At 47.8% G+C, this 14,095-nt stretch overlaps 1 protein-coding gene across 1 annotated transcript in view; it reads left to right on the top strand.

Annotated features, from left to right (window-relative positions):
- LOC115200999 (pro-neuregulin-3, membrane-bound isoform-like) overlaps nt 1–14,095 on the top strand; it is a 439,268-nt gene that overhangs the window by 388,127 nt on the left and 37,046 nt on the right. Inside the window, exons 7-8 of the mRNA XM_029764185.1 lie at nt 11,134–11,249; nt 11,871–12,026. Coding sequence (XP_029620045.1) covers nt 11,134–11,249; nt 11,871–12,026 — 272 coding nt within the window. The remainder of the gene's footprint in view (nt 1–11,133; nt 11,250–11,870; nt 12,027–14,095) is intronic.

Here is a 14,095-nt window from a genome sequence, read left to right as displayed (position 1 = left end):
GCCAGAGATTTGAGTCTGTATGTAGGCAGCAGCCTCTTTGTATTAGTGATGGCTGTTTAGCAGTCTGATGGCCTTGAGATGGAAGCTGTTTTTCAGTCTCTCGGTCCCCACTTTGATGCACCTGTACTGACCTCGCCTTCTGAATGGTAGCGGGGTGAACAGGCAGTGGCTCGGGTGGTTGTTGTACTTGATGATCTTTTTGGCCTTCCTGTGACGGGTGCTGTAAGTTTCCTGGAGGGCAGGTAGTTTTCCGCCGGTAATGCGTTGTGCAGACCGCACTACCCTCTGGAGAGCCTTGCGGTTGAGGGCGGTGCAGTTGTCGTACCAGGCGGTGATACATCCTAACAGGATGCTCTCGATTGTGCATCTGTAAAAGTTTGAGTGTTTTAGGTGACAAGCCAAATTTCTTCAGCCTCCTGAGGTTGAAAAGGCGCTGTTGTGCCTTCTTCACCACGCTGTCTGTGTGGGTGGTCCATTTCAGTTTGTCCTTGATGTGTACGGCGAGGAACTTAAAACTTTCTACCTTCTCGACTACTGTCCCTTCGATGTGGATGGGGGGATGCTCCCTCTGCTGTTTCCTGAAGTCCACCATCATCTCCTTTGTTTTGTTGACGTTGAGTGAGAGGTTGTTTTCCTGACACCACACTCCGAGGGGCCTCAAGTCCTCCCTGTAGGCCACCTCGTCGTTGTTGGTAATCATGCTACCACTGTAGTGTCGTCTGCAAACTTGATGAATGAGTTGGAAGCGTGCATGGCCATGCAGTCATTGGTGAACATGCACCCTTGTGGGGCCCCAGTGTTGAGGATCAGCGGGGTGGAGATGTTGTTTCCTACCCTCACCACCTGCGAGCGGTCCGTCAGAAAGTCCAGGACCCAGTTGCATAGGGCGGGGTCGAGACCCAGGGTCTCGAGCTTATTGACGAGTTTGGAGGGTACTATGGTGTTAAATGCTGAACTGTAGTCAATGAACAGCATTCTTACATAGGTATTCCTCTTGTCCAGATGAGATTGTGCAGTGTGATGGCGATTGCACTGTCAGTGGGCCTATTGGGGTGGTAAGCAAATTCGAGTGGGTCAAGGATATCAGGTAGGATGGAGGTGATATGATCCTTGACTAGTCTCTCAAAGCACTTCATGATGACAGAAGTGAGTGCAACAGGGCGATAGTCATTTAGTTCAGTTACCTTAGCCACCATTGTTCCTGTTCCCAAGAAAGCTATCTTGAAGCATGTGAGGACAGCAGACTGGGATAGGGATTGATTGAATATGTCCATGAACACACCAGCCAGCTGGTCTGCACATGCTCTGAGGACGCGGCTAGGGATGCCATCTGGGCCGGCAGCCTTGCGAGCCCTGCCGTATACTGTTCTGGAGTGTGAATTGATTACACTTGACACAAAAGGGTAGGGGAAAATGGAATAGAAATTGCCTTACCAACTAATCCTACATCCACTAAAACCTCACCACTATTCCACTACTTGGCCCTATCTGATCCTACACCAGGCCGGCAACCTGGAAGGACAGGACACTATCATTCAACACACCTTGTAACTCTGCAGTAAAATCTCGTACACCCAAGTACTTCTTTGCAGCTGCCATCACAACATATATTTTCTGTGATTTACATTCACTTTGTTTTACAGTTGATAACCATGGCTATGAACGCTAAGAAGCCAACCTTAGTGATAGGAATAACATGTATTTTACTATCTATTAGCCTCAGCCTACTAACAGGGAGCCTCTTAGGATCCCTCGCCCTATCTTCCTCATAATACTCTCTTCACTGCTTCAGCATACGACACCTTCTGTACTACTCTGATCCTGCAACTTCAACCTGTCTTTCTCTCACCGGACACTTCTTGATCTCCAGCTCCATGGGTACCCCTACAGTTAACACACACAGCTTTTTCCACCTATACTACACATTCCATTGTCTCATGCCGTCCTGCACACTTCTCACATCCAGGAATCTCCCTCCTACACACTGCTGCAACATAACTATAAGATTGGCACCTAAAAAAATGAAATGGGTTCGGGACAAAAGCTCTCACGGGATAACTGACACATCCTAACTTGACTTTGTCGGGTGAAGACTGCATCAACTCAGCAGGATAAACAGCGTCTTCTCTACATCACTCCCAGGTTTGCGTCGCACCAAACGGGGGCATCACAGACACCGGGAATCTTCCATTTCAATTGGTCCCCCTCAACACTTAATGCCACTCCAGTTATCACTCCTTTCAACAGCTCCCTGCTCTGGAGAGCAAAGCAAGTCACAGGTTTTTTCGCCTGAGGCGTGTGGTGCGGAGCACACTCTCCCTCTGGATGGAAGACACAAAAAAAATAATTGTGAGTCCACTTCAAGTTAGTTTTCCCGTCTCAGTCCCCAACCTCTTCTCCACCCATCCTGACACCACATATGGATCAGCCAGAAGGCAAGGATCCTTTCTCTCCAAAAATCTCACTCCCACTGTCCAGAAATGAATCATCCTTGTCATCATTGAGACTGTCTATTTCCACATCTCCACGCTCTTTCCGCTCCTTCATCCGCTGTTATAGCAAACTGTTCAAATGGTTCTTGAATTTACCGACCATGTCGCATTGACTCAAAAAGCTCTACCAGTCGACATTACTCTTCGCGGCCCAACGCCACAGACAAAGTTGCGTATTGCTCAAAACTTTTGGTTCTGATATGAGACGTCTCTCATTTAAAATGACAGGGACACCATGTCACGAATCCCACCGAAGGTGGCTCCCCTGCCTGCTCGGGCGGCGCTCGGCGGTCGTCGTCGCCGACCTACTAGCCGCCGCTGATCCTTTTTTCCTTTTCGTTTGGTATGTCTTATTGTTTGCACCTGTTCCTCATTTGGTTTATTGATTTTTGGTTATTTAAGCATGGTTAACCCGCCCAGTGTTGTGCGGGATTATTTAGCGTCAGGTTGTGTTTTTTGTATTTGGATGTGCTGGCGATCTACTACTATTATCTTATATTCATGCTATGCACCTGTTGTGGGCAATTTGCATTTTTTCCACGCCGGTTGTGTTGGCGTCGTTTGTGTTGTGTTTTATTTAATAAACACAAAGTTCCTTACCTCTGCTCTCTGCGCCTGACTCCTACCACCACTCCTAGCAACTCTTGACAGAATCCCGCACCAGCTATGGAGTCAGCAGGAGCAGCCTCCCCTCCTCTCCCATCCATGGAGGAACAGGTCCTTCACCATACCACCATCCTCCACCGAATCGGCTCAGCGATGGAGCAGATGATGGAAAGGATGGACCGATGGGAGAGGAGTGGCCTCCCTACCGCATCCCCAGCCCCAAATCCCCCTCCACCATCTACCCCTCCACCGACGTCCGGACCCGGAGCCCTACGCCTGGCTCTCCCCAGGGAGTACGATGGAGCGGCGGCTGGGTGCCAGGGGTTCCTGCTACAGTTGGATTTGTACCTGGCTACCGTTCATCCAACTCCCTCGGGAGAGGAGAGCGTAAGCGTCCTCGTCTCCTGCTTAACGGGACGTGCCCTGGAGTGGGCCAACGCAGTGTGGTATGGTCCAGACTCGGCAAGGGATCATTACCCCGAGTTCACCCGCCGTTTCCGGGCCGTGTTCGACCACCCAGCTGAAGGCCGGGCGGCGGGTGAACGGCTGTTCCACCTGCGTCAGGAGACGAGGAGCGCACAGGACTTTGCTCTGGAGTTCCGGACCTTGGCTGCTGGAGCGGGGTGGAACGACAGGGCCCTGATGGACCACTATAGGTGTAGCCTCCGGGAGGACGTCCGCCGTGAGCTAGCCTGTCGGGACACTACTCTGTCACTGGATGAACTGATCGACATGTCCATTCGTCTTGACAATCTGCTGGCTGCGCGCGGGCGTCCAGACGGGGTCCTGTTGGTTCCACCTCCAGGTCCTCCAGCTCCCATTCCTATGGAGCTAGGGGGGGCCGCGTCCAGGGGAACCGGAGGAGGAGGCTCCCCTTGTCCCCAGTGTGGTCGGAGAGGACACACTACCGACCGGTGCTGGGGGAGCTCCTCTGGGAATCGGGATGGCAGGCGGAGCACTCCTCGTCCATCTCAGGTGAGTAAGCACCAACCTCACCCAGAGCCCCCTGTTGGTCACATGTTCGTTTTAGTAACTTTCCCCTTGTTTTCTCCCTCTTTCCAGCATAAGGCGCTAGTCGATTCAGGCGCAGCTGGAAACTTTATGGATCGTGGGCTCGCATTAAGGCTAGGGATTCCCCTGGTATCGTTGGACCAACCTTTCCCCGTGCACTCCTTAGATAGCCGACCATTAGGGTCAGGACTGGTCAGGGAGGCCACGGTGCCACTGGACATGGTAACGCAGGGGGATCATGGAGAACGGATTAGTCTCTTCCTCATTGATTCTCCTGCGTTTCCAGTGGTGCTGGGGATTCCCTGGCTGGCCAATCACAATCCCAATATTTCGTGGAGACAGGGGGTTCTCAGAGGGTGGTCAGAGGAGTGCTCAGGCAGGTGTAAGGGAGTTTCCATCGGTGCGACGACGGTGGAGAGTCCAGACCAGGTTTCCACAGTGCGCATTCCCTCAGAATATGCCGATTTGGCTATCGCCTTCTGTAAAAAGAGGGCGACCCGATTACCACCTCATCGACGAGGGGATTGCGTGATAAATCTCCAGGTAAACGCTGCACTTCCCAGGAGTCATGTGTACCCATTGTCACAAGAGGAGACGTTGGCTATGGAGACATATGTCACGGAATCTCTGAGACAGGGGTATATACGGCCCTCCATGTCACCCGTCTCCTCGAGTTTCTTTTTCGTGAAGAAAAAAGATGGAGGTTTGCGCCCGTGCATTGATTATAGAGGTCTAAATTCCATCACAGTAGGGTTCAGTTACCCACTACCTCTCATCGCTACGGCGGTGGAATCATTTCACGGCGCGCGGTTTTTCACGAAACTGGACCTCAGGAGCGCTTACAATCTGGTGCGTATCCGGGGAGGAGACGAGTGGAAAACCGCATTCAGTACCACATCGGGCCACTATGAGTACCTCGTCATGCCGTACGGGTTAAAGAATGCTCCAGCCGTCTTTCAATCCTTTGTTGACGAGATTCTCAGGGACCTGCACGGGCAGGGGGTGGTGGTGTATATTGACGACATCTTGATTTATTCCGCCACCCGCGCCGCGCATGTCTCCCTGGTGCGCAAGGTGCTTGGACGACTGCTGGAGAATGACCTGTACGTCAAGGCTGAGAAATGTGAGTTTTTCAAACGAGCCGTTTCCTTCCTAGGGTATCGCATTTCCACCTCGGGGGTGGTGATGGAGGATGACCGCGTTAAAGCCGTGCGTAATTGGCCGACTCCGACCACGGTAAAGGAGGTGCAGCGGTTTTTAGGGTTTGCCAATTACTACCGGAGGTTTATCCGGGGCTTTGGTCAAGTTGCGGCTCCCATTACCTCACTGCTGAAGGGGGGTCCGGCGCGCTTGCGCTGGTCAACAGAGGCGAACAGAGCGTTCGGTCGCTTGAAGGAGCTGTTTACCGTTGCTCCAGTGCTGGCTCATCCGGATCCCTCTTTGGCATTCATAGTGGAGGTGGACGCGTCCGAGACTGGGGTGGGGGCCGTGCTATCACAGCGCTCGGGCACGCCACCCAAACTCCGCCCGTGCGCTTTCTTTTCTAGGAAGCTGGGGCCGGCGGAGCAGAACTATGACGTGGGGGACAGGGAGTTGTTAGCTGTGGTCAAGGCTCTGAAGGTGTGGAGACATTGGCTTGAGGGGGCTAGGCACCCTTTCCTCATCTGGACTGACCACCGTAATCTCGAGTACATCCGGGCAGCTAGGAGACTGAATCCGCGTCAGGCCAGGTGGGCCATGTTCTTTACCCGTTTCCGGTTCACGATCTCCTATCGGCCAGGTTCACAGAACACGAAGGCCGACGCACTGTCCCGCCTATATGACACCGAGGAGAGGGCCATCGATCCGGCTCCCATTCTTCCGGCGTCGTGTTTGGTAGCTCCGGTGGTATGGGAGCTGGACGCGGAGATCGAGCGGGCGTTACGGTCGGAACCTGCACCATCGCAGTGTCCGGCAGGTGTTCAGTACGTACCGCTTGGTCTCCGTGATCGATTGATTCGATGGGCCCATAATCTCCCCTCTTCGGGTCACCCTGGGATTGAGAGGACAGTGCGGAACCTGAGGGGGAAATACTGGTGGCCCACCTTGGGTAAAGACGTGCGGTTCTATGTTTCCTCCTGCTCGGTGTGCGCTCAGAGCAAGGCTCCTCGACACCTGCCTAGAGGGAAATTACACCCCCTCCCCGTTCCACAGCGGCCGTGGTCACACTTGTCAGTGGACTTCCTCACTGACCTTCCCGTATCTCAGGGGAACACCACTATCCTGGTCGTTGTGGATCGGTTCTCGAAGTCCTGTCGTCTCATCCCGTTGCCCGGTCTCCCTACGGCTCTGCAGACTGCGGAGGCACTGTTTACCCATGTCTTCCGGCACTACGGGGTGCCCGAGGACATCGTTTCTGATCGGGGTCCCCAGTTCACGTCCAGAGTTTGGAGGGCGTTCATGGAACGTTTGGGGGTCTCGGTCAGCCTGACCTCGGGTTTCCACCCCGAGAGTAATGGGCAGGTTGAGAGGGTGAACCAAGAGGTGGGTAGGTTTCTAAGGACGTATTGCCAGGACCGGCCCAGAGAATGGGCGAGATACGTGCCATGGGCAGAAATAGCCCAAAATTCTCTGCGGCACTCATCTACCAACATGTCACCGTTCCAGTGCGTGTTGGGCTACCAGCCGGTCCTGGCTCCATGGCACCAGAGCCAGACCGAGGCTCCTGCGGTGGAGGATTGGGTACAGCGCTCGAAGGACACATGGAGAGCCGTCAAGGACGCACTCACCAAGGCGAGTGGACGGCAAAAGAAGAGCGCTGACCAGCACCGCAGTGAGACCCCTGTGTTTGCACCGGGGGATCGAGTCTGGCTCTCGGCTAGAAACCTGCCCCTCCGCTTGCCCTGCCGGAAGCTGGGTCCGCAGTGTGTAGGGCCGTTTAAAGTCCTGAGGAGGATAAACGAGGTGTGTTACCGATTACAACTTCCATCTTACTACCGTATTAACCCCTCGTTTCATGTGTCTCTCCTCAGGCCGGTGGTGGCTGGTCCCATGCAGGAAGGTGAGGTGCCGGAGGTTCCTCCCCCCCCGCTGGACATTGGGGGGTCCCCGGCGTATAGGATACGCGCCATTCTGGACTCCAGACTTCGGGGGGGGGGGCCTACAGTACCTCGTCGACTGGGAGGGGTACGGCGCGGAGGAGAGGTGCTGGGTACCCAGGAGGGACATTTTGGACCCCCCACTACTGAGGGAGTTCCACCGCCTTCATGGGGATCGCCCTGCACCTCGTCCTCCGGGTCGCCCTCGAGGTCGGTGGCGGCGCGCTGCGGGAGCCGCGCGTCAGGAGGGGGGTACTGTCACGAATCCCACCGAAGGTGGCTCCCCTGCCTGCTCGGGCGGCGCTCGGCGGTCGTCGTCGCCGACCTACTAGCCGCCGCTGATCCTTTTTTCCTTTTCGTTTGGTATGTCTTATTGTTTGCACCTGTTCCTCATTTGGTTTATTGATTTTTGGTTATTTAAGCATGGTTAACCCGCCCAGTGTTGTGCGGGATTATTTAGCGTCAGGTTGTGTTTTTTGTATTTGGATGTGCTGGCGATCTACTACTATTATCTTATATTCATGCTATGCACCTGTTGTGGGCAATTTGCATTTTTTCCACGCCGGTTGTGTTGGCGTCGTTTGTGTTGTGTTTTATTTAATAAACACAAAGTTCCTTACCTCTGCTCTCTGCGCCTGACTCCTACCACCACTCCTAGCAACTCTTGACACACCATGAAAAACACAAGCAAAGAACAATGGTCGGTGAAATAGCATATTTATTTCAAATAATGTCCAACTGTCCGGTTGTCTTGAAAAATAAGCCTACAATGAATTATTAAATTCTCTCCTTAAATTGGTTACAGAGGTTTCCCCAAATTAAGTGTGGTTTTCTAAGTCAACCGTTCCATCAAAAACATAAATGAGTGATGAGGGACCACTACCAAGGGATCAGAAAAAAATCTGCATTACAGATGACTCAAAAATTACAAATCAAAATCAAATTTTATTGGTCGCATACACAAGACTACTGTAGCTCTGCTGGAGTCACTTTTATTGATAACTTTGACACCTGGGGTGGCAGGGTAGCCTGGTGGTTAAAGCATTGGACTAATAACCGAAAGGTTGCAAGTTTGAATCCCCGAGCTGACAAGGTCCAAATCTGTTGTTCTGCCCCTGAACAAGGCAGTTAACCCACAGTTCCTAGGCCGTCATTGTAAATAAGACTTTGATCTTAACTGACTTGCCTAGTTAAATAAAAAAATAAAAATCTGTTGAAGATACATGTTGGTAAATGCACACAACAAGTAGGTCACATGGGGAAGGCGTTGTGCTATGAGGTGTTGCTTTATATTTTTTATGAAACCAGGTTTGCTGTTCACTTGTGCTATATAAATTGGAAGAGTTCCATGCCAGGGAGTGTTATCATGGCGACCCTTAATCTATTACTTAATGTAAATTCTAATCAAAGAGACTCTGCCTGGGCTGAGGGGGGAATTTATCATGGGGGAACATCTAAACCCCTACAACTCATCCAGAACGCCGCAGCCCGTCTGGTGTTCAACCTTCCCAAGTTCTCTCACGTCACCCCGCTCCTCCACTCTCTCCACTGGCTTCCAGTTGAAGCTCGCATCCGCTACAAGACCATGGTGCTTGACTACGGAGCTGTGAGGGGAACGGCACCTCCGTACCTTCAGGCTCTGATCAGGCCCTACACCCAAACAAGGGCACTGCGTTCATCCACCTCTGGCCTGCTCGCCTCCCTACCACTGAGGAAGCACAGTTCCCGCTCAGCCCAGTCAAAACTGTTCGCTGCTCTGGCACCCCAATGGTGGAACAAGCTCCCTCACGACGCCAGGACAGCGGAGTCAATCACCACCTTCCGGAGACACCTGAAACCCCACCTCTTTAAGGAATACCTAGGATAGGATAAAGTAATCCTTCTAACCCCCCCCCCCTTAAAAGATTTAGATGCACTATTGTAAAGTGGTTGTTCCACTGGATATCATAAGGTGAATGCACCAATTTGTAAGTCGCTCTGGATAAGAGCGTCTGCTAAATGACTTAAATGTAAATGTTAAATGACTATTGCTTCTTTTTCTGCTGAGTGACTTCAGAAAGTTTTCATACCCTTGACTTATTCCACATTTTGTTGCTGAATTGAAAATGTTTTTTTTCTCACCCATCTACACACAATACCCCATAATAACAAAGTGAAAACCTGTTTTTAGAAATTATTTATAATTTATTAAATAGAGACAAATGTCAATTAAATAAGTATTCACACCCATGTGTCAAAACTTTGTTGAAGCACCTTTAGGAGCGATTACACCTGTGAGTCTTTCTGGGTAAGTCTCTAAGAGCTTTCCACACCTGGATTGTGTAACATTTGCCAATTATTCTATTCTAAATTCTTCTAGCTCTGTCAAATTGGTTGTTGATCATTTCTAAACAGCAATGTTCAAGTCTTGACAAAGATTTTCAAATAGATTTAAATCAAAACTGTAGCTCGGCCACTCAGGAACATTCAATGTCTTCTTGGTAAGCAACTCCAGTGTAGATTTGGCCTTGTGTTTTAGGTTATTGACCTGCTGAAAGGTGAATTCATCTCCCAGTGTCTGGTGGAAATCACACTGAACCAGGATTTCCTGTAGGATTTTGCCTGTGCTTAACTCCATTATATTTATTTTTCATCCTGAAACTCCCCAGTCCTTAATGATTACAAGCAAACGCATAACATGATGCAGTCACCACTATGTTTGAAATTATGGAGAGAAATACTCTGTAATGTTGAATTGGATTTGCCACAAACATAACACTTTGTATCCAGGACAGAAAGTTTAAGTGTATTGCTTGGCCACATATTTTGCAGTATTACTTTAGTGCCTTGTTTCAAACAGGATGCATGTTTTGGAATATTTGTGTTCTGTCCAGGCTTCCTTCTTTTCACTCTTTCAATTAGGTTAGATTTTTGGATTAAATACAATGTTGTTGATCGATTCAGCTTTCTCCTCTCACAGCCAATAACCTCTGTAACTGTTTTAAAGTCACCATTGGCCTCATGGTGAAATCCTTGAGCGGTTTTCTTCCTCTCCGGCAACTGAGTTAGGAAGGACGCCTGTGTCTTTGTAGTGACTGGGTGTATTGATACACCATCCAAAGTGTAATTAATAAATTCACCATATTCAAAGGGATATTCGATGTCTGCTTTTTTTTTACACATCTACCAATAGGTGCCCTTCTTTGCGATCATTGGAAAACCTCTGGTCTTTGTGTTTGAAATTCACTGCTCGATTGAGGGACCTTATAGGAAATGGTATGTGTGGGGTACAGAGACGAGGTACTCATTAAAAAATAATTTTGAACAATATTATTACAAACAGAGTGAGTCCATGCAACTTACTATGTAACTTGTTAAGCAAATCTCTACTCCTGAACTTATTTAGGCTTAACAAAGGGGTTGAATACTTATTGACTCAAGACATTTCAACTTATATGTTTTATACATAAAAACACAATTCCACTGACATTATGGGGTGTTGTGATTAGGTGTAATCTCAATTTAATCTATTTTAGATTCAGTCTGTAACACAACAAAATGTGGAAAAAGTCAAGGGGTGTGAATAGAAAGTATGACTTTTTCCACAATTTGTTGTGTTAGACTGAATTTGAAATTGATTAAATTGATATTATAAGGTCTCTCAGTCATGCAGTGAATTTCAAACACAAAGACCAGTGAGGTTTTCCAATGCTCGCAAAGGGCACCTATTGGTGAATGGGTAAAAAAGCAGACGTTGAATATCTCTTTGAGCATAATTGAGTGTTATCTACGGCTCCGCAATGGGCCGTGTGTGTGTAAATATTTGTGTGTATGTGGGTTTGTGTGCATACTGTAGGTGTATTCAGTATGTTTATATTACGTACACTGAACTCAATGTGGTCCTAATATATACTTCCTACTTTCCTCAACTCATGTCCTTATTAGGTATTTTTGTCTTTTCACTGCAGTGCTACAAATCTCATGGGTCCTCCCCTCCTCAAGGGTGCAGCAGTCTGTCAGCTGGCGCACCTACAGCAGCTCCACCGATTCTCAACAGAACACTCACCAAAGGGAAAAGCTTCAGGTACTCATACAGTAGAACATCTTATCTTGTTCTTCCTGCCCCTCTTGTTTAAATGGTGCCGCTCCAGTCTACAGAAGTGGATGCAGCCAAGTAAAATGTACAATATGGCACAATATAAACAGCGCTTTCATGGAATGTAAAAAAGATTAATGATGACTGCAGTTGGTAATAAATATGTTAATATGCATCTAGGCTCCGGTACCAGACACAAAGGCCCTTATCTGCATCTCTAAAAGCAGTCGGAATCGGGACATTCCCGTTTGATTTACAGTTTAACAGAGTTAGCAGCTAACGTGAAAATCACACTGATGGCTTCACAACAGATGGGGAAATTTTTTATTTTTTATCTTCAAATAAGATTACAATTGCAATAGATGTTGGTATATGATCCCCAATGTATTCATGTGACATGTGTTTCTTTATAGTCTCCTGTTTCTCTTTGTTGTTTTTTTACTAGTAAAGACCTTCACCTTTGTCCTCCCCCCCAAAATCAGTGACACTGTTGTGGAGAAGTAGAAACTACAATGTGCTCATTTAAGCGTCTATAACCATTGACGCATTTGTGACCCATTTCAATGTTTTCTGTTTCTGTCACCTATTATTTTACATGGGTCATTCCAGGAGTAGCTCCCTGTCCCTCAGTCCAGCCCAAAGACACCAGGACACTCATCACTTCAGGACCCTGCCAATCTCTCGAGGGCCAAGGGTTGCTGTCCCAGCCTATAAGCACCTGCAAGAGGTAGAGTCTACAGAGATGGAGGCGGAATCTTTAAGAGGGTAAGCACCTGGATGTTCTGCTTTTCTTTGAAACTGAATGAGGACAGTGTTGATAGCAAGGTTGTTTGGTCTTGATAAGTCAGTTTGAATCATGTGCTTTGAAATAATATTCATGAGTATAAATCTTCTGTTTACCTTGAGCCACCTTGAACTAAGTTAACTTAAATGACGTAACACTCCATGCCGCCCCACAACTTGTGTTGCATTTTCATTTTGAACGAAAACAAGTGGGTTGAGCCCTGAGCCGCCTTGGGCTAGCCTTCTGGGCATGGTGTGTCTTCCCGCCTACTCGAACAACCCTGCTGGAACATCGCCCCGGCGTTTGAGACGAAGTGACTTGCAAGCTACAGCCGCCAGAAACAAACACAGAGCAGACAAAACTAGCTAACTTGTTTTCAGATAAACTGTCCTGGTAACAGGGACAATGTTTTCAGAAAATGTTGACAGAAACAAACATTCTTGGATCTGAATCAACTCGACCACAAAAGAGAAAAAGACTGCTCATGACCATAAACCAGATAAACATTGGAATTCATTATGAAAGGTGGAAAATGGAGTGAAATGGCCACCGTTCTCATGGACTGGTAGGTAAGGGCTGTTGTGTTTTTAACCTTAGTGTGTTCAATGTTCAAGCTAGCTATCACTGCTACTTGGCTAGCTAATATCTGTATTTGGACTGTTTTGTACTCAAAGTAAACTAACGATAGCTACATCATGTAGCTACACTGCACAAACCCCAGAAGATGCCCAATGCATTTATTTAAACTGGCTAACATTAGCTGGCTAAAGCTAGATATGCCGATTGTTGACATGGTAGTGTGTGTGTGGTTGCTGATTTTTGGCCCCGAACGCACCCCATAAAATGCATCAATCTAGCTATAAAATTCAGTAACATCACACAAACGTGTATTTCTCAGGGAGATACTGGTGGAGAAAGTTGGATTTCAAGGGAACCTAAGGTTAGGCTGGACAATAGAACAAGTCAAAATTCACCCAAGGCTGAAAAACGACAAAAGAATGTTGGCTGAGCACGAACGCTAGCGCGAGGGCATAGCAAATGAATTGAAACAAACCTTCGCAGAGTCTCTTCTGACTGGAGTGGTGCTTAGAATTCCATTTCTCCTAAATGGCACAAGCAAATGTATCCCTTTTTTATTTTATAACGACACTGGAAAAAAAACGACTTGTGTAGAAAGTAAACATCCGCACCTCGATGGTGTGCTTAACAACTGCAGTTGCTGGCCAGATTTCCCTAATTACAAAGAGGAGATTCTCCTGATTTTAAAATGGTGTCTGACTTGAAAAAAAATCTAAAAATACACATTGCGAGATCTATATTTCCCCTATAGGAAACAATGAGATGACCTCAGAGTTCATGAGTAATATTTTGTTGTTGTTGACGTTTTAACCACCAGCAATTGGTAACAGCATTGTACACTGCCCAAACTTACATCATTAGCAATAATAGGTTATCGTGATTAAAATGGTGTAGAACTTCAAACCATTAAAATACATAAAATACATTTTGAGAAATTTGGCAAAATAGACAGACATTTCCCCAAAACAATGGCAGTCAAATCAAATTTTATTGGTCACATACACATGGTTAGCAGATGTTATTGTGAGTGTAGCAAAATGCTTGTACTTCTAGTTCCGACAGTGCAGCAATATAAACAAGTAATCTAACAACTCCACAATAACTATCTAATACACACAAATCTAAGTAAAGGGATGGAATAAGGATATGTACATATCAATATATGGATGAGCAATGACCGAGTGGCATAGGCAGGATGCAATAGATGGTATAAAATACAGTATATATACTTGGGAGGAGTAATACAAGATATGTAAACATCATTTTTAAAGTGGCATTAATAAAGTGACTAGTGAAACATTTGTTTGAGTGGCCAATGATTTCAAGTCAATGTGGCAGCAGCCTCTCTGTGTTAGTGATTGCTGTTTAATTACATCTACACGTTCCGCTAGCGGAACGTCTGCTCCAATATCCAATGATGGGCGGGGCGCGAAATTCAAACTCCTCTAAATCCGAAAACTTACACTTTTCA

Source organism: Salmo trutta, chromosome 10 (genome assembly GCF_901001165.1).
Source record: "Salmo trutta chromosome 10, fSalTru1.1, whole genome shotgun sequence".
NCBI classification, from domain to species: Eukaryota; Metazoa; Chordata; class Actinopteri; order Salmoniformes; family Salmonidae; genus Salmo; species Salmo trutta.
Note: the sequence above shows the minus strand (reverse complement) of the source record. Positions and strands in the feature narration are given on the sequence as shown.